The following is a 27,523-nucleotide window of genomic DNA, read 5'->3' as shown; positions in this document are numbered from 1 at the left end:
GCTCCAAAGCATCCCCATCACACACAGAGACAAAAATGGACATTTTGCAGCAATCCTGAGAGAGCAGCTTTTACCTGGCAGCTGGTAACCCTTTCAACCTGTTCTGTTTAGCTGCTCGTTTTAGCTGCTCCTCAAAACCTCCTGTCTGTAGTGGGCTGGAAGATGGCAGCAGCCTGAGGGCCAGCAGGGCTCTGAGCACAGACACTGCTGTTACTTACTCCTGTATGTGACAGTCCTGTGCACTGCTGATGAGGGCAGATGTGTCTCAGGGGCTGCTGTACCTCAGCACAATCTCGTTCCACACCTTTCACAATCCCAGTATGCTCCAAAGCCTGCCCAGCTTGGCCTTGGACACTTCCAGGGATCCAGGGGGAGCCACAGCTTCTATGGGCAACTTATGGCAGGGCACCGCCGCCTTCAAAAGGAAGCATTCCTTCCTAATAATGTCGCTCATGAGGGCCTTTGCAGATCCCAGAATGGTTAGGGTTGAAAGGGCTCTCTGGAGATCACCCAGTCTAACCCCTGCCAAGGCAGGGTCACCTGGAGCAGGTGACACAGGAAGGTCCGGGTGAGTTTGGCATTTCTCCAGAGAGGGAGACTCCACGCCCTCCCTGCACAAGTCTGTCCCAGTGCTCTACCACGCTCACAGAAATAAATTCTTCCTCAAGTTGAGGTGGAACTTGCTGTGCTTTAGTTTGTGTCCCTAAATGTCTTTCGTGAGGAGATTCCCCTCACGGAGCGCTCTCCCTTCCTCCCCGCTAACTCAGGCTTGACTCAGGAAAGGCAGGCAGGGACCTTCCCAACATGGCGGCCGAGCGCGGCTCCCCGCCCCTCAGCCGCTCTCAAGATGGCGGCGCGGAAGCCCGGCGGCCGGCCCGACTGCGCCTGCGCGGGCCCGAGTGCGGTGAAATTCCTGGCGGGGGGAGCAGGAGGTGGCGGCGCTGAGGGCTCGGAGCAGGAGGCGGAGGGCGGCTCGGAGCCACGGCCGCGCTGCCCTGCCCGGGACCCTGCGTGCTGTGGCGGCCGGCGCCGAGCCAGACCCCCGGCGGGCGTGGAGCGGACGGGCTGAGGGACGCTCGCCGCCACCTCTCGCAGCGCCAGGAGCCGCGCCGTCCCCGCCGCCGCTGGGACTCCCTCCCCGGGCAGAGCGGGGGAGAATGACGGAGCTCCAGTCCGCCTTGCTACTGCGGAGACAACTAGCAGGTACCTGGGCCGGCGGCGGAGGAAGGAAGGGAGGGCGGCGGGTGATCCGCCGCGGGGGAGCAGCGGCCGGGCGGCCTCGGAGGGGCCGCGGCCCGTAGCGGTGGAAGGAAGGGGCGCCGGCTCGGGGAGGGGGCGGGCGGGAGTGCGTGTGTGTGTGAGGGGGAAGGGGAGATTACGGCCCCCCCTCGCCGTGCTGTGCCCAGCCGGGAGCCGAGGGAACTAGGCCGAGCGGGGGAGGGGGAGCCCGACCGGCGATTGCTGCCAGGGGAGCCGGGGGAGGGGAGCGGGGCCGGCACGGTGGTGGAGCGTCCCCTCGGCTGTCCCCGTCCTGCCGGGGGAGCGCGGAGTGGCACCGGCCGCGCTTGTCGGCACCCCCCAGCCCCCCGGTACCAAGGCTGGAGGACTCCTCGTCCCCTCCCCTTGCGGTCCCGTCTCCCTCTGGCGGGGGGAGAACCGAGCCGGAGCTCGTCCCGCAGCGCGGGGGTTGTGTGCGGGCTGATGTTTGGGGGTGTTTCTGAGGCGCCGGAAAGAAGCGGGGGAAGGAGGATCGTTCCCCCACCCCCGGAACGAGGCACTCCGGGCCCAGGCTGACTCCCCGCACTCGCAGCCCTTCCTGAGGGGACCTGCGGTGCCCTCGTCCCGCCTCCCCTCGCCGGCTCCCCCTCACCTCCCGTGCCCAGGAGGGGGAGGCCGCCGGCCCCTTTGTTGTCAGGAGAAGCGGCGGGGGCTCCGCAGGCACCGGCGGGGGGGACATGACCGGGCAGCAGCGGGTGCGGGCGGGGGAGCGGGTGGGACCGCTGCGGGGGGACCCGCGGGGAGGGGCGGGGGGGTCCGCCGGGGGCGAGAGGGCGGGACGGGCGCGGGGGAGGAGGAGTTGGGGACCGGGCTGGGGGACGGACGCGGCCCGGGTGCTGCGGCCGGGCCGGCGGCCGAGGGGAGCGGGGTGTCATCGGGGTGTCAGACGGGCTCGGTGTCGCCGCGCCCCCTCCCTTTGTCCCCGGGCGGGCGGCCGAGCTGGCCCGGCCCGGCCCCGCCGAGGGGCCCCGCATGCGCGGGGCCGCACAATGCGGCTCCATGTGTGCGCTGCCACACTTAAAGGGAAACGAGCCGGCAGCGCTCCCTTCCTCCCTCCCCCACTTGCACATGTTCGCCGCATCCTCTGCCTGCTGGGCCGGGATACGGCCGGCCACTCGAGGAAGCGCACGGGTCTGCGTGGTGCCTTGGGAGAATCGGGTCGCCTTTTTTGTCCCTTACGTAAAAAATTGCTTCGTACCCTGTCAAGGGGATGTGTGCCAGGTGTACCTAAGCTCGTGCAATCGCCAAGCTGGCTGGAGTTGGCCGAATAGCCATACAAAGGGACAGGGTCGCTGGGTGGCACAGGAATTCCCGGAGCGGGGTTTTGGCCCGAAACTTCAGTTAATGTCGTTGGAAGCCTTAGGGTGGAAAGCAGCATTGTTAGCAGCAAGGAGATGAGGTTGCATAACCGGGTATAGCGAGCTGGATGATGTGTTTGTGCATCTCCAGCACTGTTTTCTGGGTTTGGATGGTGATCAGTTTGAGAAACTTCAATATCGTTAACTACTAGCACAGAACGTTTTGCCCCTTTAAAGTAAAGGTCTTCAAAAAACCCAACAAATCTTGTACTGTGGCTAAAAATCGCATACTGTGGCCTTAGTCCTGAACATCAGCATCTACTTGTTAATGGCCTGGTAACTGCTGAAGTTATTAGTGACACTCAGTGAGGTGTCTGCACGTTCAGATAAGCTAATAATGCCTCGATATGGGCTTACTGAGGAGCTCCAGACTGGATGTGATGTGAAGCTTCTGCTATTCATGATCTCTAAAGGGAAACAGTGTAGAATAGTTGCTTTCTAACTTGATTAAAAAAAAAAAATTGGTAACCTAGAGTAGTTGTTCAGCTGTCTGAAATTTCTCTTTTGATCTAGTAATTGTGCTCCACAAAAGAAAGTTGGACATTTGGTTGAAGTCTCTTGATAGTAAGTATTCAGCTTCTGTGGTGTATTTTTTTTTTCTTTTTTTGGTCTTGTGAGGTCTTAAGGCCTTGTGGAAGCACAGACTGGTTGGATATGTAAGTACATTTGTACACTACTAGATCTAGGGGTTCACTTCTGTTTAACTTTCTGCTCACTCTTATCTGAAGGCTTTATGTGTGCTGGTAAAAACTGGTGAGTTTTTCTAGTTGCCCCTATTACTGATTCAGCTGCACTGAATGCAGCCATTTTCTTGCATCATGCAGCTATTCTGGGGCTTTTGTTTTAAGTAATATCAATACCTTTGGTATCCCTTTACATGTACTAAAAGAAATTGAAACTGTATTAGAAGTGACTTTGTGTGTGCATGAAGTATGGTGAGCGTTGAAGAAGAGTCTTGAACTCTTCAAAGGTCCTACATGGCATAACTGACCTGAGAAAGTTACCACGTATCTATTTCCTATTAAGAAAGGAAGAAACAATTTCCTATGTGACATCTGAACTGGGCTGGCACTGGACTGACCCTGGTTTTTCTGGTGTCAGGCCCCTTGGAGTCATAGTGCAGAGTCTGAGCTTCGTGATTTTCCTTCCCTACTGCTGACTGTCTTCCAAGTCTCACCTGCTCCCTTTGTTAATACCCACGTTGTTTCTTGCACCTCAAGCCAAAAGCCACCACTCTGGTGGTAATTGTCCTGGTGGGACTGATACTCAGTCTCTCTGCTCCACACAGCTTTTGTCTATATCAGGTGTGGTGAGTCATGGAGTTGTACCTGGTGGTTGGGTTTTGGAGAACAGTAAATAGACAGCTGATGTGAGTTATGTGCTCTAAGCTGGTTTAAATTGCTCTAGATCATTCAGTTGTGCTTTGATAATGACAGATTTGAAGCTGAAGCAAAGCATCCAGAAATGAAGGGAGGCTGAAGTGAGAATCTGAAACCTATACCATGGTGGAGGAATTGAGGAGTATAAAAGTTCTGTAATGGTGAGACCCTGACTGTCTCTCTTCAATGCCTAGAATTAAAAACAATGGCAGGAGAGGGAGGAATATTAAACAGTAATTCTCAGAGTAGCTACCTGTTTGGTCCCCCATATGCTTTGGTTCTTAATTATGGGGAAAGGAGGTGTCTGGCATGGAGCACTTTAATGAGCTGGTTTAATTCCTGACTACTTTGGCAAAGTATAGGTCAGCTGATGAGGCTGCTGGCTGTCAGTGAGATGTAAACCAGTGGCTTTACAAACAGAGCAAAACTTGACAGCACAACCTGAAGTTGCTCCAATGAGTGTATGAAGACAGGCTTGGATTTTTCTTTTTCTTTTTTTGCAAGCAAGCTGGCTTGTAACCTGAGCAGGGAGCTGGTACCACAGCACCATGTACAACATGCTTGTGTGCTTCAGTGGCATGTTCTGGATCCTGATAATGCTCAGAGAGAAGGGACCTTCAATGACAGCCACAAAATACAACTTCAAGTTACATGTGGGTTATGTTTAATCTCCCAAATTCTGTGTGGTTTCACAGTGCCTTTGCTAATGAAATACTGAGCTGGATCCCCCAGGGACTAAGTGTAGTAGCTGTTTTTATATTGACATGTGCTTGCCCCCATTTAGGCACAAGAACAATTCAAAGTAGTAAGAACTTTGGGTAGTTTTTATGGGGTTTTTTTAAGTCTTAAGGAAGTGATGATTTGGGATCTCTTAATATCAAAGCCATTTTAAAAGGGTGGTCTAACCAGAGCTAGAGGATCAGATATCTATGGATATCTGTCAAATTAAATGTGGTTCCCTCTCAAATCAAATTACTTAGTTGTAAGCAGTAGCAGCTTCTGGAAATATCTTAAAATTCAAACATATTTGTTCCTACCTTTGGTGGTGTTTGGTTTTTTTGGTGGGTGTTTTATTTTCTTGCGAGGGGGAGGTTTCTTTTTGATTTTAGGGTTTTTGTTTCTTTTGTTTTTGGGGGGGTTTGGGTTTTGGGGGTTTTTTGTTTGTTTGGTTTGGTTTTTTGGGTGTTTTTGGTTTTTTTTTTTTTTTGTGTTTTTTTTTTTTTTTTTGTGTTTTTGTTTTGTTTTGTTTTTGAGGAGGGGGACACTTTGTGGCTTGATAATAATGTGAAACAGAAGCCATGACCTGTCCATTTCTTCCAGGCAGAGTGCAGGAAAAACTAAAAGAAAAAAAGTGCCCCGAACCTAAAAAATGTAGATTGGTGTAGCACTGGGTTAGCAGAGTTCACCCCCCAGGGGACTGGTGGAGGATAACTTCTTTTTACAGCCCCAAAACTTTATGTTCTTTAAAAAGAAATGCAGACAACAGCGTGTAAAGCTTCTCTCCCAGTCTCCAGCGCTGTCAAGCCCAAAGGTTTTACAGACTGAGGTATGTCTCTGAATACTTTCATTTCATCTTTCTGCCAAATTCTTGCTGACACAGAGGCTTTAGAGTAGGCAGACTTGTCTAGTTCAACCAGCAAACTCACACAGGGAGGACGCAGTTAAATCAGCAGCACACAGTGGAACTAGAAGTGCGAGTTCTCTGGAACATAAACATGGAGCATTGGAAATGGGAATAACCATGCCTTTGTTGGCTGAAGTTGAGCTGGGTTGTAAATAATCTCCAACTTAGGATACAGAAAAGCCACTCTAATGCTTTTCTTAAATATGAGAAATGTGGCCTTATTTCAGTTTAAAGTGTATACAGCTTTTGTTTCAAAGCAGAAATGTCTAATTAAAAACTAGCGAGTTGGAAAACTGTATTAAATACTTAATGTGACAGTTGAACAACTTTTACTTTCTTCTGAGGAAGAATCTTACTGGGTAATGTTGAGCTAGTTGAATTTTTGGCAGTTAGATAGGACTTTTTAAAAAATCTATTTCAGTAGTGAATGGAGAGGGAATTGCAGAATGAGGATCACTTTATACATCAAGGCTGAGATGCATGTTTCTGGGGTGGCTGGTGTATAAGCCACCTTTGTTTACAGTAAGTTTGTCTGTAAGAAAGTCATTTGAGTGCCTCTGAGTGAAGGATTCATTTGATATTAGATTTTCTTTTATCTCCCTTGTGAAGGTCTGTTCATATGGACAGTAATACTCTGTATTATCCCAAATAATTAGGACTCCAAGGTCCTGCACATGTAAAACTTAGCATTTTAATTGGTCCTGAAATGATAAACACCGCTGCATATTGTTTTTAGAAGACTTTCATGTTTTTAGATAACCATCAATTTTTTGGCCTGATGCTTTTTGGGGTGCATGTGTGTAGCAGCCACCTTAACCCCTGACAGCCCTGTTACAGCAGATGAGGTAATCCTGTTTCTGTGAGGTTGTGCTGACCGAATTATCAAAGCTGGCTTTATAGACAATATCATTGCTAAGACACAGGCCTTGCTCATATTTCAATCACTACAGCAGCACAAGCAGCCTGAATTTCTGTTGCACTGTAAATAACATGATAAATGTGACTAATGGCAAACTTTGCCTGCTACATGTTAGTTTTCCAAATGCTTCTCTTGTAGAAATAATCTGAACTTTACATCTTCAAAGGAAAGAATATTTTTAACAGCACCACCAGCAAAATTTCAGGGGTGCTGGCAGTTTTGGAAAGTCAGGTTTAGCTAAACAGAATGGAAGGGCTTGATGACTCAACCACTTGCTTAAACAGGATGAAGCAAGAACCTGCCTCACCAAGGAGTCACTGCCTTGGCTCTGCCTAGGTCAGCTTACTAATCTTGCAGGGAAAGAACCAAACTTGCCAGTAGCTCTGAGTGAGTTCTTTCCTTCTCTGCTCCCCCCAAACAAGGCATTGTAAGTTACACCAAAGGAAGGGCATATCTGGATCTGGCACTACAGTGATTTATTCATGTTTGGTTGGAGAATAGTGGAATGGGAGGACATTGCTGGAGATCCTCTGAAGTAAGGAGCAAAATTAATCCCATTTGAGAAAATACTTTCATCAGAATTTCTGCTTTGTTGGGAAGAGCTTCATTTGGAGATGTTAAATCATGCAAAAGCCAACTAAAATGTCTTGACTTCTGTGATTGGTGCTGATTCCAGCCTCAGTGTTGTAGTTATTTGCTGCAGAACTGCAAAGGAAGGATTTATTGATTGGCTGTATATGTGTGTATTTAGGAGAAACTGATAGGGCTAAATCAAGCAGAGTGAATGGTCTTCAGATGAAGCCACATGTAATTATAGCTGATTCTGCCTTGACTTTTCTGTGTGTTGTTGAAATGTCTGTTCAGTGCAAGACAGACTGGGAACAATACATGCATATTCAACTAATGTGGGATTACTTGGTCCCTTCTGTGATTGGTGCAAGTTGGTTTTTAGTACCCCCAATGCCCTGTGTTAAACAGTTTGAAATTAAGTGACCTTTGTAGGTGAAACTTGCTTGCCTCAAGTAGGCATTCTGCTAAATTTTCTTCCTGTAGTGTGTTTAATCAACTTCTGTTTTGATGTAAAATACAACAGTTTGTTCCTAGCATAGAGATGGGGTTCTAATGAAGTGGAACTGATCTGAAGGGTGGCTGCTCTTCTGAAAGCAAGAACTAACTAAATACTAAAATGAGTGTGCAGACTTGGGTGCCTGGAGAAAGGAGAGCAGGTGGCTTGTGTGAGGAAGAGGGTGTGTGACTCCTGAAACTCCTGTCTGCTTTTTGTTCCAGTGTGTGGGAATGGAGTCAGGGCAGTGCAGGCCTTTGCTCTCACCCAGCTGTGCCTCTGCTTCACTTTTCAGTGGTGTGTGCCTACCTTTCAGGGTCTGCCCTTGAGATCTTTCACTGACAGTCTCTCGTAGGCTTGAGCTTTAGGCCACCCTGCGAGTGTGAATGTTCATACTTGCTGTTCTTGCCTACTCTCAGGTCCAAGGCATATCAGCTGGAGCAGAGATCAGATATCCAGACCTTGGAAGAACACTAAGTATAGCAATCTAATTGAAATGGGCTTCCATAAAAATATCTGCTCTCCTGGACAGAAATGTTAGCAGTTGTTGCACAGGTTTAGAGTAATAAAAACTTTCTGATAGAAACCCCTCTGTGAAGGTTTTCCCATACAAGTCTCTGTGTGTGGATTGTTAAGGGAAATGTATTTCTGTGCTGTCATCATACACCTCATAGGTCAAGCTGGCTGGTTTTTTAGCTGGCTGGCATTTGCTGTTGATCTAGAAGATGGTGCTGTCAGGAGTCATTTAAAGGAATGTCTTAAAACAATTCTAGATGACAATGTGGCTCAAGTTAGGATATGCAAACCTGTTATTCATATTATAAGCAGGAGAGAAAACAAGCTGGAAAATTGTTCTCTGCTTGCACAACAGCTTAGATGTTAACAGGTCTCTCAGATGTTAGTACCTCCCTGTGGCACAGGCATGGCATAGAGCCTTTGCAGTGGATTTCTAATGTTGTTCTGGTTTTGTCTGTGAACCAAACTCATCTTAGAGCCCTTGGCTCTGTGCAGTGGAGCTGTTTCATGATTAATGTGTATGTGACTGCTCAGAAGATACTTGGATGGATTTTTTTTTTCCTTAGCTTTAGTCTAATGATAATTAGCTTTTAAGGAGTTAATCAACTTGTCCTGTCCATGGTAAATTCTGCTACATTAATGGCACCTGTCCTGCCAAATTCCAGCAGTTGTGTACAGCAGGCATCTGAAACTTGTAGTCTCTTTGCAGGTGAGAGAAATAAGTGTGTGTAGAGTGTGATTCATCTGACCTGTTTTTGACACCTGCTTTGGGATGGGATAATCAATGGTGCCTCAGGAACCACTTACCCTGATAAGATCTCTTGAATGCTGCTGAGGGTGACCATCTCAAATGCAGGTACCCATTGAATACTTGTCGAACTCTTAAGAGTGAAAACAGGCATGAAACGTGGAGGACAAAGTGGAGGTGGCATTTCTGTGACATTGAGTGTGACAGATGAATGTGGCTCTGTGCTGCAGGTGACTCTGGGCAAAGCACTGCACTGAATATTCCCTGCTGACATAATTGCTTCCTTTTACATCTGGGTTTCCCAATCAGGCTTCTTCCAATTCTTTTTGCTATCCTTGTTTTTCCCTTCCTCATAGCTCTTCCCCTTAAAATTCAGAACTTACAGGGAATGTTGTTGTTGTGGTCTTTTAACAGACCTTATTCAACCTCCATTTTAAGCTGGGTGGTGTAACTGTGCTGGATTCTGCTCTGATGTGATGCACAGCATGCTTCTAGCAGTCTAGTCAAAGAAGGCTGTTCAGGAAATATTTTACCTTGATTTCTACCAAAATTACATGGCTGATGGTAATTTGAACATATATTCTGAACTTCTTCTGAGAACCTTAATTCTGGAAGCATAAGTTTCAAAACTTCAAACAGCACTACAGCATTCAAAGGTTTTCATCAGATGAGTGTTTTCTATTTCCAGTGATTTGGACAGGAAAGAATTGCAACACCACATTTGTTTTGAAAGAAGAGATTTGTGGGCTTAGTAGGCACAATGTGGTCCACAGTAACTTAAGTTTAGATGTTTGCTTCATGGCAAATAATGGCATTGAGGGAGGGGGAGGCAGACCTTCCTTGTGTTGGGATGTTGGAAAAGGACTGGTTTGAGGGTGTGCACACAGAAGGGTCCGTGTGTGCAGAGTGCTGCAGGAGGGAAATGCCTCAGAACAGCTTGTGACTGTTGTTGGCTGTCTGTAGGACCCTCAGGTGAAATGGGGCCCAGGAACAGACTTTGGGCTGGGGAAATGGGGTTGCCAGCTTAGAGCAGTTGCTGGGTGTCTGTGTTCCACTTGAGACTGTCTAAGAGCTGCTTTAGAGACCTGTGAGAGAGAAATCTAAAGGAGCAATGAAATGTCTGCTGATGTCCACCTCCATGGGCTTAAGGGATTGTGGGGAGCTCCTTAAGAACCAAGGCAATACCAAAGAGCTGCAAGTTCCTGGTTGATGTGTTAGGACTCAGTTTTCCACTAAATAACTCATCTAAACTAACAATTGTCTGTCTCCAGGTATGTCATGACTGCTATGACCATGCAGCTACAGAATATACAGAGTCAAGGAACTCAATTTTTAGCTTAATTCGAGAATAATGTGATGTGTTACTCATAAAATAATTCCAATGTCCATTTCTCTGGTACCTTAATCCTCATATTAGTGGCAGTTTTAGGGACTTTGGGCTAGTGCTGCTCTCCACTTGTTTGCAAAGCTGAACTATGGCTATGGCTAGGAATTTAACTGGGATAAAACCAAAAATCAAACAAGAAACCTCCAGCCTTGTCCTCTGTCCTTCTCTGCAAATCTAAGGAAGACTTCACAGGTATAGCTGAGGAGATGGCAAGTGGAGCAGTACAGAAACATGTGTAGCACTGCACTGAGATGCAGCTTGCCTGTTATTTTGAAACCCTTCTTACAAATTTTCTGAGCTCAGAAAATTTGATTTGTAAATGTCTGAAGTGCTGCCCTTATTAAGAAGGAGTGATGTGTGGAGCACTGGAAATTAGTTAGTGGCCAGGCTAAAGTCAAACCTAAAGCTTCTACTGAAATGATTGCTAGAATCTCTGCTAAAGACAGGTTTGTCTTTACTACTGTAGTCTCCCTTCAAAATAATTTCCATGTCCTTCAGAGGCTTAATCTGTTCTAAGTGTTGTCTGTTTGTCACTCCCACAGTGGCTATCAGGAGTGTGTGCATATTTGGTGCTACCTTTTGTCTGAACTTCTTGGATGAGCTTGTGGAGCAAGACAGAACATGATGAAAGATGAAATGGAGAGCTTGGGGAATACATCTCCACAGAGAGATCATGTTACTTTATCATAATCTCAGCCCTGGTTCTCTAGAATCTGAGATGTACAGCTGGGCCCTGCATGGAGGAAAGTTTTGGAAATTGTAAGTGACCTCAGTGAAGTAATAGGGCTATAGGGAAGTCACAGTATGGGATACAGAGAAGAGTCTAGAATGAGGATTTTCAGTGTGAACAGTTGTTGGAAGCTCCTGGACTGGTGCTGAGACAGCACAAGTCGAAGGTGCAGCAGATATGAAGTGTTAGAATAGTCGAAGGTGCAGCAGATATAAAGTGTTAGAATAGTCGAAGGTGCAGCAGATATAAAGTGTCAGAATAGCCTGCTTGCTCTGAGAGCTGTGTGAGCCAGCTGGATGGTTTATCCAGACACCTTAGCCAGGACTTGGGCTCCCTAGTCTGGTTTTGTGTTGCACTCTGTTCACTGGCTGCACAAAACTCACACACTGTGTAACTTACTAAAGAGGCTGCTGTTAAAAAACTCTAGGAACTCATATTTTTGAAGCTCTGTACTGTAATGTAGCTCAAATACTGAAAGAGTTGATCTGCAGTGGCTGTCTGGGTGTCAGGCTGAAAAGTTTGGATGCCTTACATAGCTGTTCTAGGGAGCTGTGGGCCTCCTTCTGCTTAGTCATTTCTGTTGATGCTGTTTTGCTCTGGGATTGGTGAAGTCTCTGGGCTTATATAAAGGCAGTTTCAGTGAGTGTGGGAACATCAGTAGCTTGATGTAAACTAAACACTGAAACTGGAAGTGCAGCCCATGGTACTGTGTTGGCTCAAGTTTAAGGCAATGGTAACTTAGTTCTGCTTTAGTAAGAGCTAAAGGGAGAGACTGTGTTGTGTGGCAGATCATGTGCAAAGGGAGCCATGGGGCTTGAGAAGCTGTTCTGGATTTAAACAACTCTCTTGGATTATGGGCCTTTAGTCTTCCTCACCTCCCAAATCAGGTATTGGATTTAATTCCAGGTTCAGGACTGGGATTAAAGGAACTGAATGTCTAATTTATAAGCAGACACTGGATTCTGTTCCAAGTATGTTGCTGCTTGGCAGCTGTCCAGGTGTGTGCTGCTTTGGCTGTCAGCTGCTTCTTGGTCTGCAAAGGGCTCTACCTGAAACTGCTTCCACACTGAGTGAATGTTTTGGATTTTTGTTTTATTTTACTGAGTAGAAAAATGCCTATTAAATAATCAGAAATGCAAAAAATATTGTCGGAAATGCTGAACAACAGACTGTAATATATAGCAGTTGCAAGTAAATGGCATTTAGTTAGGTATGGACATAATGGAAATACGTTAATATACTCATTCATGTTTAAAAAGCACAGCATATCTTTAGCTGAAAAAAAAATCTCAAAGTAAAGCTATTGGAAAAATAATGTGTAAGGATCCAATTCTTCACATGTGCCTGGCTTCTCTGCTTTTGCAGCTCTTCAGGGCTTTGTAGGGGCCCTGCACTGAGAGCTGCTTCCCCTCTCCCCTCCTGGAGAAGGAGCCGAGTCCTCTGCTTCCCCCACGTTTGTGTGGGGAAGCTCAGTCCAGGCTGCAAGCAGTTAATGCTGTGCCTGCTGGGCACTGGCAGGCACAGGGAGCAGGTGTCCCGTCCTGCCCTGGCTGCGGGTTTGGTGTCACTCCCTCAGTGTCACTCGCCCGGGGCAGTGACACCGGCCTGGCAGCAGCCCCTGTGTCGCTGAGCTGTGTCTGTGAGGTCCTTTTGTGCCCTGCCTGCATCGCTGCTCCCTGGGGCTTTTGGTGCAGGGATTTCAGTGCTGTGGGAGCCTCAGCCAGTGCAGAGAGAGGCCAGAGACAGGTGGTACTGCTGCTTAACTTTTCTGCTACACAGCACTCACTATATCCAGGGAAAAAAAACAGAGCCAAACAAATACTGGGCCTTGGTGTTTGCAGGTTTTAATGAGTAGCAGCTACTGGCAGGGTAAAGCAGCCAAGGATGATGCTTTTCGTGTCTCAGTGCAGAACTTTCCTGAGACTTCCTTTTTTGTCTGCCTGCCAGCCGTGTTGTTTAGTTTAACATAAATAATCGGGATGGAAAAGCTCATTTTTAAATTGCTGATGGTAACTCTGCATACCTCTTGTGGAGAAGGTGCATGAGCTTATATTCATTGTTTTTCTAAGAGTGTTTCTGCAATCAGCAGCTGCTTGAGCTGTGCTTCAATACTGCTGTCATGGAAGGAAAAGAACCTTTTCACAAGCTGAGACTGATGGCACCTCCTGTAATAGAAGTGATGTGCTCATTTGCTTTACAGGCAACATCCACTAAGCAATCTTCTTTAACTGCTTTAACTGAAGATTTTTGTCAATGATTGTCCCTTTCATACAGTTTACAGATGTTCTACATTAAAGGACTTGGCATCCAGGAATCTTGCTCCTTCTCCCAGGTTCTCTTGCCAGTGTAGTGCTACATGGTCCTAGGTGAGAGTCAGAGTGCAAGAGCTGTCTCTCTTTGGGAATAAATACACAAAAAATGTTCTGAACTACTTAGGGATAAAGTTGTTTGAGGCTGAGACAGATGTAGAAAGAAATTGAAACAGTACATGTTAAGAAATAGAGAAGAAAATCTGTATATTGGCTTTGGAAATAATGTGGCATTTTAAATAGAGAGAAACATTCTGATTTTTTTTAGTCTTAAGTTCTGGCAGTCTTTAAAGTCTTATCAGTGAGCAGTGATAACTTGCAAACAATAAAGAAGCTGAATGTGAGCAGTTTGAGTTACAGCAGTTCACACACAACTCTGCACAAATCCTTTTTTCTCTGTGGAAATGCAGAAATGATGGCACTTGTGTTTCACAGGCTTAAATTCAAGTTTGAAAGTCTTAGGTTAGATAGAATTCAAATAATAGGTTTTACTGACTTCTGTAGTTACTACAGTGGGTATTCTGTATTACAGCATTAATAATATCTGAAAGGATGATGTACATGTCCTGAGCAGAGATGTTTTTTTCACAAGCAATAGGCAATTTTTTAATGAAATCCTGCCTGAAAAAGCAGGTTATGTTCAACTACTGAGGTGGTGGAACTTTTAATAGACCATGCTGAAGAAATGGTTGTATTAAAGAGGTAGTAAGAGAGTGGTGAGACTCTTTTAAAGTGAGCTGCTCACCTAGGCTATCTGCCCTTCCAGCTAAGATTAAAAACTTACCCAAGCTTGTGCAGCTGTTTCCACAAAGTTTCATAAATACCCGAGTCTGAAAACTGATTTGCTTAGAGGAGGCATGGCCGTGCTGTAGCCTTTGGGTCTGAGGTTTGCATCTTGCTTAGAGAGCCTGTGATGTTACTTTTCTTTCTTTTTACCCAGAACTTTGTCCTGCACCTTGGGGCTGGGTGCCTGACCTTACCTCCTGATCACACCCTTCTGAGGAGCTCCTAGGAAAACCCCTTGCCATGTGTCCCTTGGGATTTTGAATTGAGTCATCCTTGTGGATAAGTTTGACTGAATTAGTAATGACCAAAGTTGATGTTCCTGCTCTCTCCCTCTTCAGGACCTTGGCTCCTTCACGTGAGCTCAGCACTTTGTTTACCCTGGGTGGACTTAGACTCCTCTGTGTAGGGCTTGAATTGATTCTTCCTGCCTTTTTCAGCCACACTTTAAATAGTTCACAACTTAACTGGTCAGCAATGATTGCAAGCTTATGAGCAAATCAGTTTGGATTTCATGGCAGCTTTTTCTCCAGAAAGGTACAAGGTTCTCACTTGAGGTTCCTCTGCGTGTGCCTGAGGGCATTAGAAGGCCCTCTTAAGTCTTTTTTAGGTTTGCAAAATGGGAATATGTGGACAAGCTGTGCTGTGGAACAGAATAATGAGGACTGCATAGAGTCTGACAGGTTAAAATAAGTATGGTTGGTTGGCTTTTTTGGTATTTTTTCCACAATAACTACCATTCTTAATTTAATTTGCAAATTATTGACCCATTGAAGGAGTAACTTCCCCCTTCCTGTATCCTAAGTACCCAAGATCTATCAGGACTTTGTGTGTACTGTTGGAAATGCTGGATGAAGAATTTGAATTTATTTCTCATAAATATGGCATTTCTGATGTAATTTCTGTATTACATTTACTGTTGGAAATGCTGGATGAAGAATTTGAATTTCTCATAAATATGGCATTTAATGTGATTTCTGACTTGAAGCTGTCAGTTAATAGATGTTCTCACCTTCCTACCCCCACCACTGGATTATAGACAAAACTCATTGGAGGATTTAATTCCAGATCTTACAGGTTTTTTTTCCTGGAGCAGGCTGATAACAGAAGTTCAGTGGAGTCTAGACCTGGCTATGAGTTAATTTGTGTGTAGCTATTCCCAGAGAAGCCTCTATCTGGCAGTGACTCTATGAAGTAGCCTGTACACTTAGAATGCTCTACAGCTTGTCACTGTGGAAAAGAACTGTGAAGCAAAAGGAAGAAATAAAGACACAATTCTATATCTGAACAGCACAGCAGCTTATCTTCCATGTCCTCTTGTACTAGTTCAGAGTATAGTAAATCATTCTCTCCAGAATTCACTGGCACAGGTCTCAAATGCTTTCAGAGTCTGAAAGAAAAATCATTTAAACAAAGTAGAATGTTGCTTTTAAATAAAAACATAATGTGACTTTGGTCTGTTGTTAACATTTTCTAGAGTTAAAGACAGACATTAGTTAAGCTGGCTCCTTGGGGTTCTTGTAAAGCTCTTGTATTGTTAGAAAGCCTGACTTATTAGAAGTTATTATTAGATATATTATTATTAGCCTATATTATTAGAAGTTTCCTAACTTAAACACTCGTTGGTATCTAGTTTAGGATACCATGCCCCATAGCTGGGTGTTGTTCTGGCCCTTCTGCTCACGTTACACAGAATTTTAGGGTCAGACATGGTCCCAGCTCTGACAGAAGTGTTGGTGCTGGGGGAGCTGAGGGCACTCACTCAGGCCATGATAAAGCACCAAATGTCATGGGGGTTTTTGGTGCTGTATGGGCACAGGAGCAAAACCAGCAAATGTGTATTATAGACACCTAAAGTTCTCTTAAATTCTTTTTCCTACACAGAGCTCAACAAAAATCCAGTGGAAGGCTTTTCAGCGGGCTTAATAGATGACAATGATCTTTATCGATGGGAAGTCCTTATTATTGGTCCTCCAGATACACTATAGTAAGTACTGATACTTGTACAGAAACTTGAATGAACTCGGGTTTACTAGTTCTAGTTTGCTCCTAGTGAATCGAAGCCAACCAAAACCTTGTGCTAAATCAGGTAATGCTCCTCTGTTGCTAGCAGAGTACCTGTAAATAGCTGGATTTGCTATGTAGAAGTTCTAAACTGCTTTGCTCCCCTGGGAAAATGCAACACTGATCTCTTTGTACTTGTATGGAAAAGAAAGACAAAAGGTGCACTTAGAGGCAGCTTCTGTTTTCTTTCACATGTAGGTAAGGCAGATAAAATCCCCTGTTTGCTGGTGCTGCTGGGAGGCTGTAGCTCAGCTGATAGTGCCACGTTAAACCATGGTGGTAGGAGAATATTCCATTCAGTGGGATGTAGTTGGAGGAAACCTCAGCAGTCCACAGAATTGGCTCCAAATCCTGTCAGATGGAGATGGGACAACTTCCAGGTGTGACCTGGAGCACTTTGGGGTGACACCTGCTCCAGTTTCTGGGAAAGGTTCTGTGCCCAGGAGAGCTCAGTTGAAGGTGCACTCCTGCAGATGCCCTCTGTTCTCCTCACGGAGCTGTTGCAGTGGTGAATTACTGATACAAAAAGCCTAGTGACGTTCACTGGAGTCAGTTTTGATTGCAGCATGAAGTTCTGTCTGTCTGTCTGTCAGCAGACTTGGAGTGAATATTTCAACCCAGTTATCAAATTGCTTGGCTTTTCCTCAAGCTCACTGCACTGTGGTTCTCATGTCTTGCATGAGATGGTTTCTCCAACTTCTATTGACCTTTTCTGAACATGTTATATTCTCATGGCAATTTTATAAATATTGTCAAGAAATAAATGCTGCTTTTAATTGATTGTCATCTTAGGTGTTGAAAGTTGCAATAGTGGTTTTTTAAACTCCACTTTTGAATCCTGAACTTTTTTTGAGGCTTTTAGGTAAGAAACTTCTGTTCCAGTCCTTGGTTATTGTTTTTCAGGGTTGAGCCCTTCTTCCCTGGGCTGTTTCATGAGGATGGTCATATATAATAGTTTAACTTAAACAATTTTCAAACATCACTCTCATTCCTGGTACCACTTCATTTATTCTGAGTTTACTTGAATAAACTTTAGACTTAGTGCATTACTCTACTGACAGAAACCCTTTTCTAAGGAATATTGCTAAAAATGGCATTGATCTCCCTTAATTGACAGCTGTATTTCATTAACTGATATCTAATGTGTATCCACTTTAAAACATGTATTTATATGCAGTTGATATGGGGCAACCAGGGATGCCCTACAGCCCAGTAGCTTTAGGATCTGCTTCTTTAAAAAGGGAAGGAAGGACTTCTTCAGTTTGAAAGAAAGGCTTTGACTGGTTTGGGGCTATCAACAAATGCAATCCAGCTCTCCTTTGTGTTCACATTATGGATGTTTAAACAGTGCTTCTGGAATTCTCACCTCTCCTGGGATGAAGGATTCTTTGGAAACTGCCTGCCATTTCTAAAACCTGTGAAAAATAAATGCTGTGGGTTCTCTAAAACTTGTGAAAAATAAATGCTGTGGGTTCAGATCCCCTCAGCTGCTTCAAAGAGCCAAGTTACTTAAAGGCACTGCTTTTTGGGGTTGTTTATTTTTTTGTTGTTTGTTTCTTTGGGGGGTTGTTTTGGTTTTTTTTTTGAGACACTTGCTGGAGCTGCACCCCTTAGGTTAATAATGATGGTAAAACATGTTATTTTTCTCAGTAGCCAGTGCACTTTAGAGATTCCTACTCCTTTACAAATACAGGAAAAAAATCACACTGAACAGTTTTCTGTTCACCACTTGTTTAGTGTGTGTGTGTGGATGCTGAGGGGTAGCTTGTCACACCATGCATCTCATGCCATCTTTGGGGGTTCATGTTCCACTTTCTGCTCTGCCTTTGCAATTCCAAATTTTGTTACAACCTTCAGTTAGAAGAAATGACAGTAGCAGGGCAAATATTATTGACATTAGCAAAGTATTCCATCTGTAAACCTTTCCATTAATACAGACCTTCACCTTTTCAAAAGGCACTACTCCTGGCCTGTAACTCCACATGGATGTTTCTTGTTTATTATTGTTTTCCAGTTGAGTGGGTAACTAATGCAGGACACCTCACTGTCATGCCTGAGTCACTTCAGTTTAGTGTTGAAAAGGTGGCATTGGAAATCTTTTTACATTAAATAAATACATTAAATAAACTCTACCCACAGCCAGAGCTTTCTGCATTTTTTCCCTGGGGCTCACTGCTGCAGACTGAGACCACAAAATTAGGACTGAGGCCTCTAGCAGAGGAAAATGGGAGTCTGCTGGGCTGGACTTGAGAAAGGCAGTTATTGGCAATACCTTTTTTTTTCCTGTTAATAAATGTACTGTGAGGAAAAAAATATAAGTTGTGATTCCAGATGGTGAATTCCTTGGCAGTTTTTTGGTTGTTTTTTTTTTTTCCCTCCCCCTTCCCACCCCCATGGTTTTTCCCCTCTGGAACATCTTCCCAGTTCTAAAAAAAGATCACATTGGGGAACTGGCAGTATCTTGTGAAAGGATCTTCTGAATGTAGAAACTCCTTAGATTGCATATGGAAGTGTTGATACTGTTAATTACCAACATGATGTTAAGTTGTGTGAGGTGTAAACTTAGAACATCAGTAAGTTCCAGTCTTCAGCTTAAGCTTACAAGAAACTCTACTAAGATATTTTTGATTCCCCAGTGAAGGTGGTGTTTTCAAGGCTCATCTTACTTTTCCAAAAGACTACCCACTGAGGCCGCCAAAAATGAAATTCATCACAGAAATCTGGCATCCGAATGGTAAGAAATGTCAAAGTTTCAATTTCTTTTTGCAGTTCAGAACTAAAATGCAGAAAGTGAAGACAAATAAAATACATTTCTGTTCATGTTAGAAATATGAAACTCTGCTTTTACTTTGCCATCCTCGTTTAATAGAGAAGTAATAACAATGGCAGAGTTTTTAATAGTGCTACTCTGAGAGCATAAAATACTTGTAAAGTATTTTCAGAAGCTATTCTGAGTAGGTTCTTGCATTCTTGGTAATTGTTCAGGGATTTTTTTCTTAATTTTTTTCTTAATTTTTTTCCAAAGTGCAAAATTCTAGTCTGAGGAAAAACTTGACTTCTATAGCTGCCTTTTGTTATACCTTCAATTATTTCATCTTGCTGTTACTGACTTGGCAGCTCAGTATAGAAAGCCCAAGGTTGTCCTCATCTAGTGAAGCATGAAAAGAAATCTTTTAGTCTCTCTAAAGGAGACTTCTCCTAATGCCTCATTCACCTATGGACTGATGGAGATTGGATGGGAAGGTGAAATAAAACAGAAGATGGTTTGACTGGGAAATAAAAATATTCTTCAACTTGAGAAACTGTAGATGTTGAAAGGTGGGAGGAGACAGTGCTCCCATCAAAAGGACAAGGGAATATTTTAATGCTGTGTCAGTTTCAGCTCTGGAAATACCAGAGTACTTGTCAGGCACTTTCTAATTCCAGCAGTTTAAATCATATTTCAATATGTTCCAGTAATATCCAGCTGATGCTGTTGCTGTGGAAAAAAGTCACTCTCGAGTTTGCTGAACTTAACAGAAAAGGCTGTAGTGGAAGCCTGTCTAAATAAATATTCTTGAGAAGTGCAATGTGGTGTTAGACTGAGCCCTTCCTCCCCTTGTGCCCTCTCTGTCAGGAGTCCAGGCACATTCAGACTCCCACCAAGCCCTGTTTATTACAGTTTAAGTTCTGCAATAGTTCATTACTTTCCTTCTTTATAAAGTGTTTCCACTAACAGTGTTTCAGAGTAGCTGGAATGAAGATGAGCAGTTCCTGACTGTCCTGAAGAAATGCCAGCATGTTGTTTGTGACTGAAATGTGCCTTGTTCTATTTTGTAGTTGACAAGAACGGCGATGTCTGCATTTCAATTCTTCATGAGCCTGGAGAAGACAAATATGGCTATGAAAAACCTGAGGAACGCTGGCTTCCCATTCACACAGTGGAAACGATCATGATTAGTGTTATTTCTATGCTGGCAGATCCCAATGGTGATTCTCCTGCTAATGTTGATGCAGCGGTAAGGCTTTCCTTGGTCTGCCAGTTGTCTTCAGTGTAGAAACCTTGCAATGCAGTTCTGGTTTAGCAAACAGGAACTTGGGAAGAAGCTTTTCTGTCACAGGCTGAGGCTGCCATTGTGCTGGGAAAAGCAGTGATGTTGTCAGACAGAAGTACTGATTAGCCTTGGGAAGTTCCTTTCACTTCTCTAGGGCAGTCTGCCTGTCCCATGGATGAGAGCAGTGGGTCTGACTGTGTGGGTCTGTGCTCTGAGAAGGTACTCAAAGGCTTTACTGGGCATCTCACCTTCAACTCAACAGGGAGGGTTGTCCCAGACTAGACTGACTGGCTCAGGAGTGAGGGAAAATGGTCTGATTTACAGCCAAAGGCCAGGGTGAATCTGCAGGTGTGAGATGGAAGCATTTGATTCAGAATTCTGGACCATGGCCTGTGCTGTGAGTGTGTACAAACCCAGCTATCAGCTCTCTAGAAGAGCTGTGTTTAGAGCAGAATATAAGAATGAGACTGAGAAATGTTTGTAGTGGGGAGAGAAAAAAGGTCTCAGTTCTGGAAGGGCATAGGGGGACAGACTTGAGGCCCTGCTCATCTGACATAACTGACAAGCTCCTGAATTGCAGTTCAGCAGTGAGCATTGTCTTCTCATAAAAGAGAAGTTCTGCTCTTTTAACTGTGGGAGTGAGGAATGAGATGGGAATTGTGAGATGCAGAGTTTTGTAAAGGAATGTTAACCTGTTCTGTCAGCCAAGCTATACCTTCCCAAAGTGGGTGGGAGTTCAGTAGTTTCCTGGAGCCTTTGATCTGCTGTGTTGTGAGTATTTTCAAAGGTGGTTGAGCTCTCTGAAAAATCATTATGGGAACAGACTCATGTAGAACAAATTGAATGGGAAAACAGAAAACAAACAAAAAGTTGCAGTGAACAATTTCCTCATTTATCCTTTTTAAGTGTTGGACCTCCCCTTTTTGTGCCATGTTGCTGGTGGAAACAGACACCCAGGAAATATGGACATTTCCTGCTGAGCACCAGCAGGAGCAAGTTATTAATGAAATGCTAAAAGTGCAGTTAGAACTCCTCACTTCACAAACTCATGCATGTTGAATGTAGCTGGCCTGAGCCTGGAGAAAGCACATGGTTTTAGCTGTGCTTGTCACCCTCTTGACATCAGACTTTTTGTGTTGTGCCCCACTCTGACAGCTACTTCAGGAGTGGGTTGTTTTTTATTTTTTTGGTTTTTTTCCTTAGGAAAGTTTGACACAAAATGAATTTGCCTTAGGGTAAAGGTCAAAAATGAAACCAGCTTTTTGTAGTCCAGCATGAAAGAACAAAAAAACCTTAAATTTGGCTGAAGATAATAGTGAGGCATCACTTTGGATACTAGAAACTTCTTTTGACTGTGGCATTACATGTTTCAAGGAACTTTAGAAGTGCTGCTGGAGCAGTTGGTTCTCCTGCTGGATTGTAGATCTCTTCATATTAGCAAAAAACCATACTCAGGGTAATGAAGAATCAGCAGCTCCTGTGTTTAGTACAGCAATAAACTTGGGCAGTTACTATAAGATACTTTGTCTGCTGTCAGTAGTTTCTGCTTTTAAGTGAGTTTAGTGAATAAGGTGTTACAGGCAATTCACAGGATTATAGGAGCAGGGGATATACCTGCTTTCAGAAAAAATGAACTGTGCATGTTGGAGTACTGTCTCTTGGAGTGGGAGAAAAATGAGGATCAGGAACCTGAATAGATATTTTGAAAAGCAAATAGAACAGTTCATGACCTAAAATTACATTTTTGGAGAATCAGCTGTCAAATTGGAAACTTTGCTTGCTATTCAAATCTGAACAACTCATAGAACTATGAATAGAAAAAGTAGAAATAAAAACTAAGACTCTGAAGCTCAGAGGGCACAAATTCAATGCTTTTCTTGGCTTTAAGCCATCTTGTGTAAGCTGTCCTATGTCCCAGTCCAAGGAACCAAATGTTTGCTGCATGAATTGCTGAAAAAGAACAAACTAATTAGTGCTTTATTTGTGCTTTCATAGAAGAGTAAAGACGTGCTGGGCTCTCCAACATGCTGATGGTTTAGGTGAGCTTGGAGGTGATGGATGTTGGGGTATGCCATTTATCACTCCAAGTACCACAGCCTCCACTCCAGGTGGGGCTGAAAAGGTGCTGTGTGCTAGATTGCATCAGCTGAGACAAGGTGGGGGTTTTTAACCCCTTCCCTCACCCCTGCAGTAAGAATATATTGCTTGTATCAGAAACTAAGAACTGGAGAACTTCATGAAATAAGGGGTTCTTTATATTTTCCCCACCACTTCTGACTGGAAGGCAGTGCCCAGCACATCAATCTTAACCACACCTGGTGCTCCTGTGCTTTCATCTGAGCTCCTTGTGAGCCTGGCACAAAACAAACCTGGCTGCACTTTCTCGTGTAGGTTTTTTTGCTACCTTGATGGGTGCATCTCTGGGTTCAGACTTCCCTCTTTCCTATCTTCCTGCTCATCTTTATCTTGGCTCTTCATCTCTGCAGCTCTGAAACCAGATCCCTGTCACAGAGCCCAGCCCTGTAGGTGAGCTGAGTGTTCTCCCAAGGTCTTTCTCACAGAGCCAGTGTCTTACAGCCGTATCTAACTGGGAGTGTTTGCTTTCGAAGGACACTGCTGGGCCTCTTCTAGAGACTGTGACTTCTGTATTTCTGTCCTGGAGTGTCCTGCCTGGATTGAAGGGAACTGAAACTGTCTTTTAAAAAATCTCTGAGTACCTGCTGGCTCACAGTACCTGTGTACCCTTTTCACAGTTAAAGACACTGTCTGGAACACATAACAACAGCTTGTTGAGTTTGCTGCTACTTTGCAGGCTGAAGCAAATAGGTTTTACCACAGACAGTGTGAAATACTGGTAAGCCACCAGGTTAGTCTTGGAGTGTGCCTAAAATCCAAGGGGAAAATTACATCCTCACTGTCTTGTAAGCAGCTGGCACAGAAACCCAGAGCAAACTTTAGACAGTCCTGAATATCACAGGTTTTCAGTGAGGAGCTCAATGATTGTAAGCAAATTTAGGTGTTGGCTAGATGGCTAATGTCTGAAAACATGAACAACAAGAGTCTTCCTAGAGCTTGTACAACTCCTTGTTGTAGGACTGACATCTGAAAGCTGTCTATTCAATTACAGAAAGAATGGAGAGAAGACAGAAATGGAGAATTTAAAAGAAAAGTTGCCCGCTGTGTAAGAAAAAGCCAAGAAACTGCTTTTGAGTGACACTTATTCAGCAGCTAGTAGCTTCACTTTTTTCAGGGTAAGTATCCTTCTCAAGATGAGTCAGTTACCTGAGTTGAGGATTTCCTGCTTAAGTGTTGCTGAAGTATTTTTCTCCCCCTCAAAAGCAAAAAGAAACTCCCAAACCTTTCTTCTCAGCTGCATGATCTCAGTGGAGCTCTTTTCCTGTATGCAGTACTAAAGACTAAAAGAACTTGACAGCCTGTTCTGCCAAAATTGGGGAACTTCTCTTGTATTCTTGTGTTTTATGCTGTTCAGAAGTTGAACTTCTCTTTATCAAAATTCATCCTGCTTTATTAATGGCACTTGGAGGTTACTGGAGCTGTAATAGAAGGGGGTGACAATTCCTTGATATTCATTATTGTGAAGAATAGTTACTAGAATCTTAAAAGCATCTTAAAAGTCTTGTTATCTCAGGAGTTGTGGATTATCTTGCAGATGTTGGTGGCATGTTGCACATAGGAGTTAAATGAGACTTCAGTGAGGTTGCCAGGAACCACTGAGAAGGGTTTGTTTCAGGTATCTATGGGAGTTTTAACAGAAAATCTCCTGGCACAGCAGAAAGCATCAAATTGAGATATTACCAGTTAATAATATCAAGAACTGTGGTGTTCTCTTCAGCAGCCCAAGAAACATCTTTAGTGAGGAAGGCTTGGGAAAAGCTTCATAAAACCAGCTGTGTTCTGCCTGGAAACTGAACTGTGGCATATCTGAGAGCTTGGACAAGTTTTGACCTGAGAGGAGCTGATGTGATATTTGCATTTTTTTTGCCACCCTGTTAAAGAGCTTCTGGCTCAAGATACTTACTCTAATTGACACAATCCCATCTCGGTTTTAATGGGACATTTTTTTAAATAACCTCTTGTAGTAAGCTCTGTATTAAAGCATGGCCCTTAAATCCCTGGCCTTTGGTCACTTTATCTTGGGTATGCCAAGGGAAAACTTCCTCCATGAGCTAATAATTTCCCACTCTTGCTTTTCAAAGCAAAACAGAACTTCATGTTGAAGCTGCCTTCTCTTAATGGTTGGTTTGGCAAATAAACTGCTCTGACCCATTTGGCTGGCAAACCCCAAATCCACATTTACTGGTTACCTACAGCATACACAATTCACAGGGACAGAATTATGGCACTGTATGTAGTTCAGACTGAACCAGAGCAGCTTACTACATTCTTCTGCTGGGTAGTTTTTTTAAATCACAGTTGTACAGGAGAGAGTTCCTTTCTTACCCTTTTGTAAACATGGAGGGGGGGGTTGGGGGAAGGCTCCATCTGTGACAAATTAGTTCTGCAGTCCCTCTTTGCAAAAATGCTTTGATTGAAAGGAACTTTCCCCAGTATGGATTAAACATAAAAAATGCTTAATATTGACCAAAAGACTAAGCAAAGGAACAGAAAGTCTTGTACTGCCTATAACTGGAGTGCAATAATTGTTAATGCTGCTGACTTTTTTTTTCCTGTCTTGGAGAAAGGGAGTAACTGTGAGTAACACTCCAGAGTATCCTTAACTAACCTCAGCTCTGTTGCCATGTTGAACTTAGCTATAGTGAAACAATGCTCTTGACAAATATTTTAAGTAATTGGCTGTGTTGCTTTTCTGGAAGGCAAAAGCTTTTCTAAGTCTGGTGACTCCTCCCAAGTGAGCGCTGGGCAGGGAGTTGGATGAGAAGGGGCCACAGCTGGTTTCAAACCAGCCCAGTGGGACTGGGGGCTGTGGTGTCAGTGCTTGCTGAGCACTGCTGTACCTGCCTCTCACAGTAAGTAATGCACAGACTTTCAGTGATAAATCTGCCACGTTTAGCCCTGTGTGTGAATAATCCAAGCTTTGCACGCTGCGCGCTCGACAAGCAACGCGAGGTACAGGAGCCAGAAAGTCTCATAATTGAGCTTGGACACACAGTGTGCTCAACTAACTCCAGGCTTTCTCAGGTGATGAGTTTGGATTTATCCATCTTCTGTTCAGAGGTATGTGAAGCTCTTGAACAAGTAATAGTTAATCTTCTTGAGCTTGAAAAACTTAATTAACATCTTGAAAATAATTGAGGGTGAGGAGGGGTTTTATTTTAATACCTGTGATTTCTTTGCAGGTCTCCAATTGAGAAACATGGCACTGTTTTTTTTCCTGCACTCTACCCACCTATTGCTGGACTTCTGTTGTTACAAGTTGGCAAACACTGGCTGGAACTGGGCTGCAATAAAACATGCCAGTTATCAATGCTGACAAGAGCCTAACAAGTGCCAACACAAGATGATTACGCATTTTGAAATCTAATGAACTGCTTTAACCTTCAGGAAGAATTGTAAAGATGTGTACATAGCACAACATGATCCGGATAATATATATACTGTTCATGTACATCCACAAATACACATTGTACCAAATAATGCTGTCTGTAGTTAGGGATAGAATTGTGTAAATTCTAAAGATTTTAGCCGGTTTTTTCTCTCCCTATTCATTGTTTCCTGAGTTAAAAAAAAAACAACAACTTGTGAAGCATGTCAAAACCAATTAGGATACTAAGTTGGTTTTTTTGGTTTTGTTTTTTTTTTCCTCCCACTTTAATTTTCCTTTGACCCACCAAGGCTTAATTAAAATTTCTTGCTTATTCAAGTTTAGTATCTTTTTTTCTTTTTTTTTCCTTTTTTTTTTTTCTTTTTTTTTTGGTTTTGGAAATGTGGTCCCTTTTATTTCCCCCATCAGAACTTACAATTTTCCTAATTAAACCCTGAAAGGATTTGCTATCAATTACTTGTGTCTTCTTTTACGATGACCTTTGTAGTCTCAAAGGTGCTTTTTTTTCTTCCCACCCCTTTTTTAAACCCAATTACTCATCCTTCTTGAATTTGGTATAGCAATAAAACTGGCCATGGAGCACCCTTGAGCAGCCTGATGGATTTTTAACTTCCAAGGACTTGAGTGCTTTCACTTGGAAGTTTGGTTGACTAAGTTAGTCCAAGATAGGAATGAGCTGCTTTTTATGGGTGAAATTTTTGGTTTGCCTTTTTCATTGCCTGTTTGTGGGGTGGGGTGTGTGGGGGGGGAGGCTTGTTTTTTCTCAAGGTTGAGTTCAAGCATGCACATCTGTAGGCTTTCAAATGACTAACTTCTGGGTTTGGTATCAAAAATAGTTTCCCTCCTTTACTCTTTTCTGTGGCCCTTCATCTGCTTTGCCTTCTACTTCAGAGTTTTCCTCACCTAATGTACAAAGAAGATGGCGATGTATATTTTCATGTAATTTGATTTTTGGAATTCTGTCACCTTCTGTAGTGAGTTCTTCCAAAATATAATTTTTTCCAATAATGATGTGTCAAACTGTCTTGAGTATCACAATAGGAAGGGTACAGTTGTAGCTGGAGCACAACTTACCTGAGCATCATCAACAACACAACACTAGCAAACCTTTGAGGAGTTGGACGTGCTGTGCTTCAGCTTGAATAAGGAAAGAGCAAACAAAATACACACCTTTATCCCTGTTGTAACCGTCTCTGGCCTTCTAGTGAGCAAATACTCATCTCAGAGTATCTGCTCAAAGCAGTTTTCAAGCCTTTGACCAAAGAAACTATAGAAGAACTTAAAACTACTCAACTCTTTTCTTTCCACAGCACAGCAGCACCCACTGATAAATCAAGGGTTCCAGTGTCAAAGAGTCAGCTTTGAAGAAGCCTTCAGTCCTAATTTGCTGGCTGGACTCCATTTTATGTTGCTGTGCAACATGCACCTGCTGAAAGGCACATATTGCAGGTTTTGTGAGGGGGATGGGGTGGAAGGAGGTGACAATTGTTAGAGGCAAGGCAACCCTTGGGGACAAAAAGGCATTTAATGTAAGAAGGCTTAGAGGGAAAGGTACTACTTCCTCATATGGGTGGGTTGGATAAACAGGTATGTTTGATACCTGTATTTACATATCTGGAAATGAATATTTTTGTGAAATCATTAGTTAAATTTGCTTTTAGGTGGCTAGGCTGCTACTGCAGCCAGGCAGGTGCATGCAGTACTTAATCCCTCAGACACACAGAGCTGATTCGAGTTCCTGTTGGAGCACTTGTCCAAAAGGTCTTCAGAGTGTTTTCTTTTCCACCAGCTGACTGCCCTCTTCCAC

At 43.8% G+C, this 27,523-nt stretch overlaps 1 protein-coding gene across 3 annotated transcripts; it reads left to right on the top strand.

The window, feature by feature from the left end:
• The first annotated feature begins 883 nt into the window (after nt 1–883).
• Nucleotides 884–26,724, top strand: UBE2G1 (ubiquitin conjugating enzyme E2 G1). Of its 3 annotated transcripts, XR_011682445.1 has the most exons (7): nt 884–1,203; nt 15,979–16,081; nt 18,795–18,892; nt 19,978–20,156; nt 23,320–23,443; nt 25,353–25,388; nt 25,511–26,724. XR_011682445.1 is itself a non-coding variant. In XM_071448241.1 (6 exons), the coding sequence occupies exons 1-5, from the start codon at nt 1,158–1,160 to the stop codon at nt 23,404–23,406; spliced, it is 513 nt and encodes a 170-aa protein (XP_071304342.1). In that variant the 5' UTR covers nt 885–1,157; the 3' UTR covers nt 23,407–23,443; nt 25,511–26,724. The 3 variants fall into 3 exon arrangements, 2 of the variants coding, with proteins under 2 accessions (XP_071304342.1, XP_071304343.1); XM_071448241.1 differs by lacking the exon at nt 25,353–25,388 and having other exon boundaries at nt 885–1,203; XM_071448242.1 differs by lacking the exons at nt 884–1,203; nt 25,353–25,388 and having other exon boundaries at nt 18,800–18,892.
• Nucleotides 26,725–27,523: the final 799 nt, after the last annotated feature.

Source organism: Agelaius tricolor, unplaced genomic scaffold (genome assembly GCF_023055355.1).
Source record: "Agelaius tricolor isolate 1412-34295 unplaced genomic scaffold, bAgeTri1.0.p SCAF_25, whole genome shotgun sequence".
NCBI lineage: Eukaryota > Metazoa > Chordata > Aves > Passeriformes > Icteridae > Agelaius > Agelaius tricolor.
This window is presented reverse-complemented; position numbering and strand designations above follow the sequence as displayed.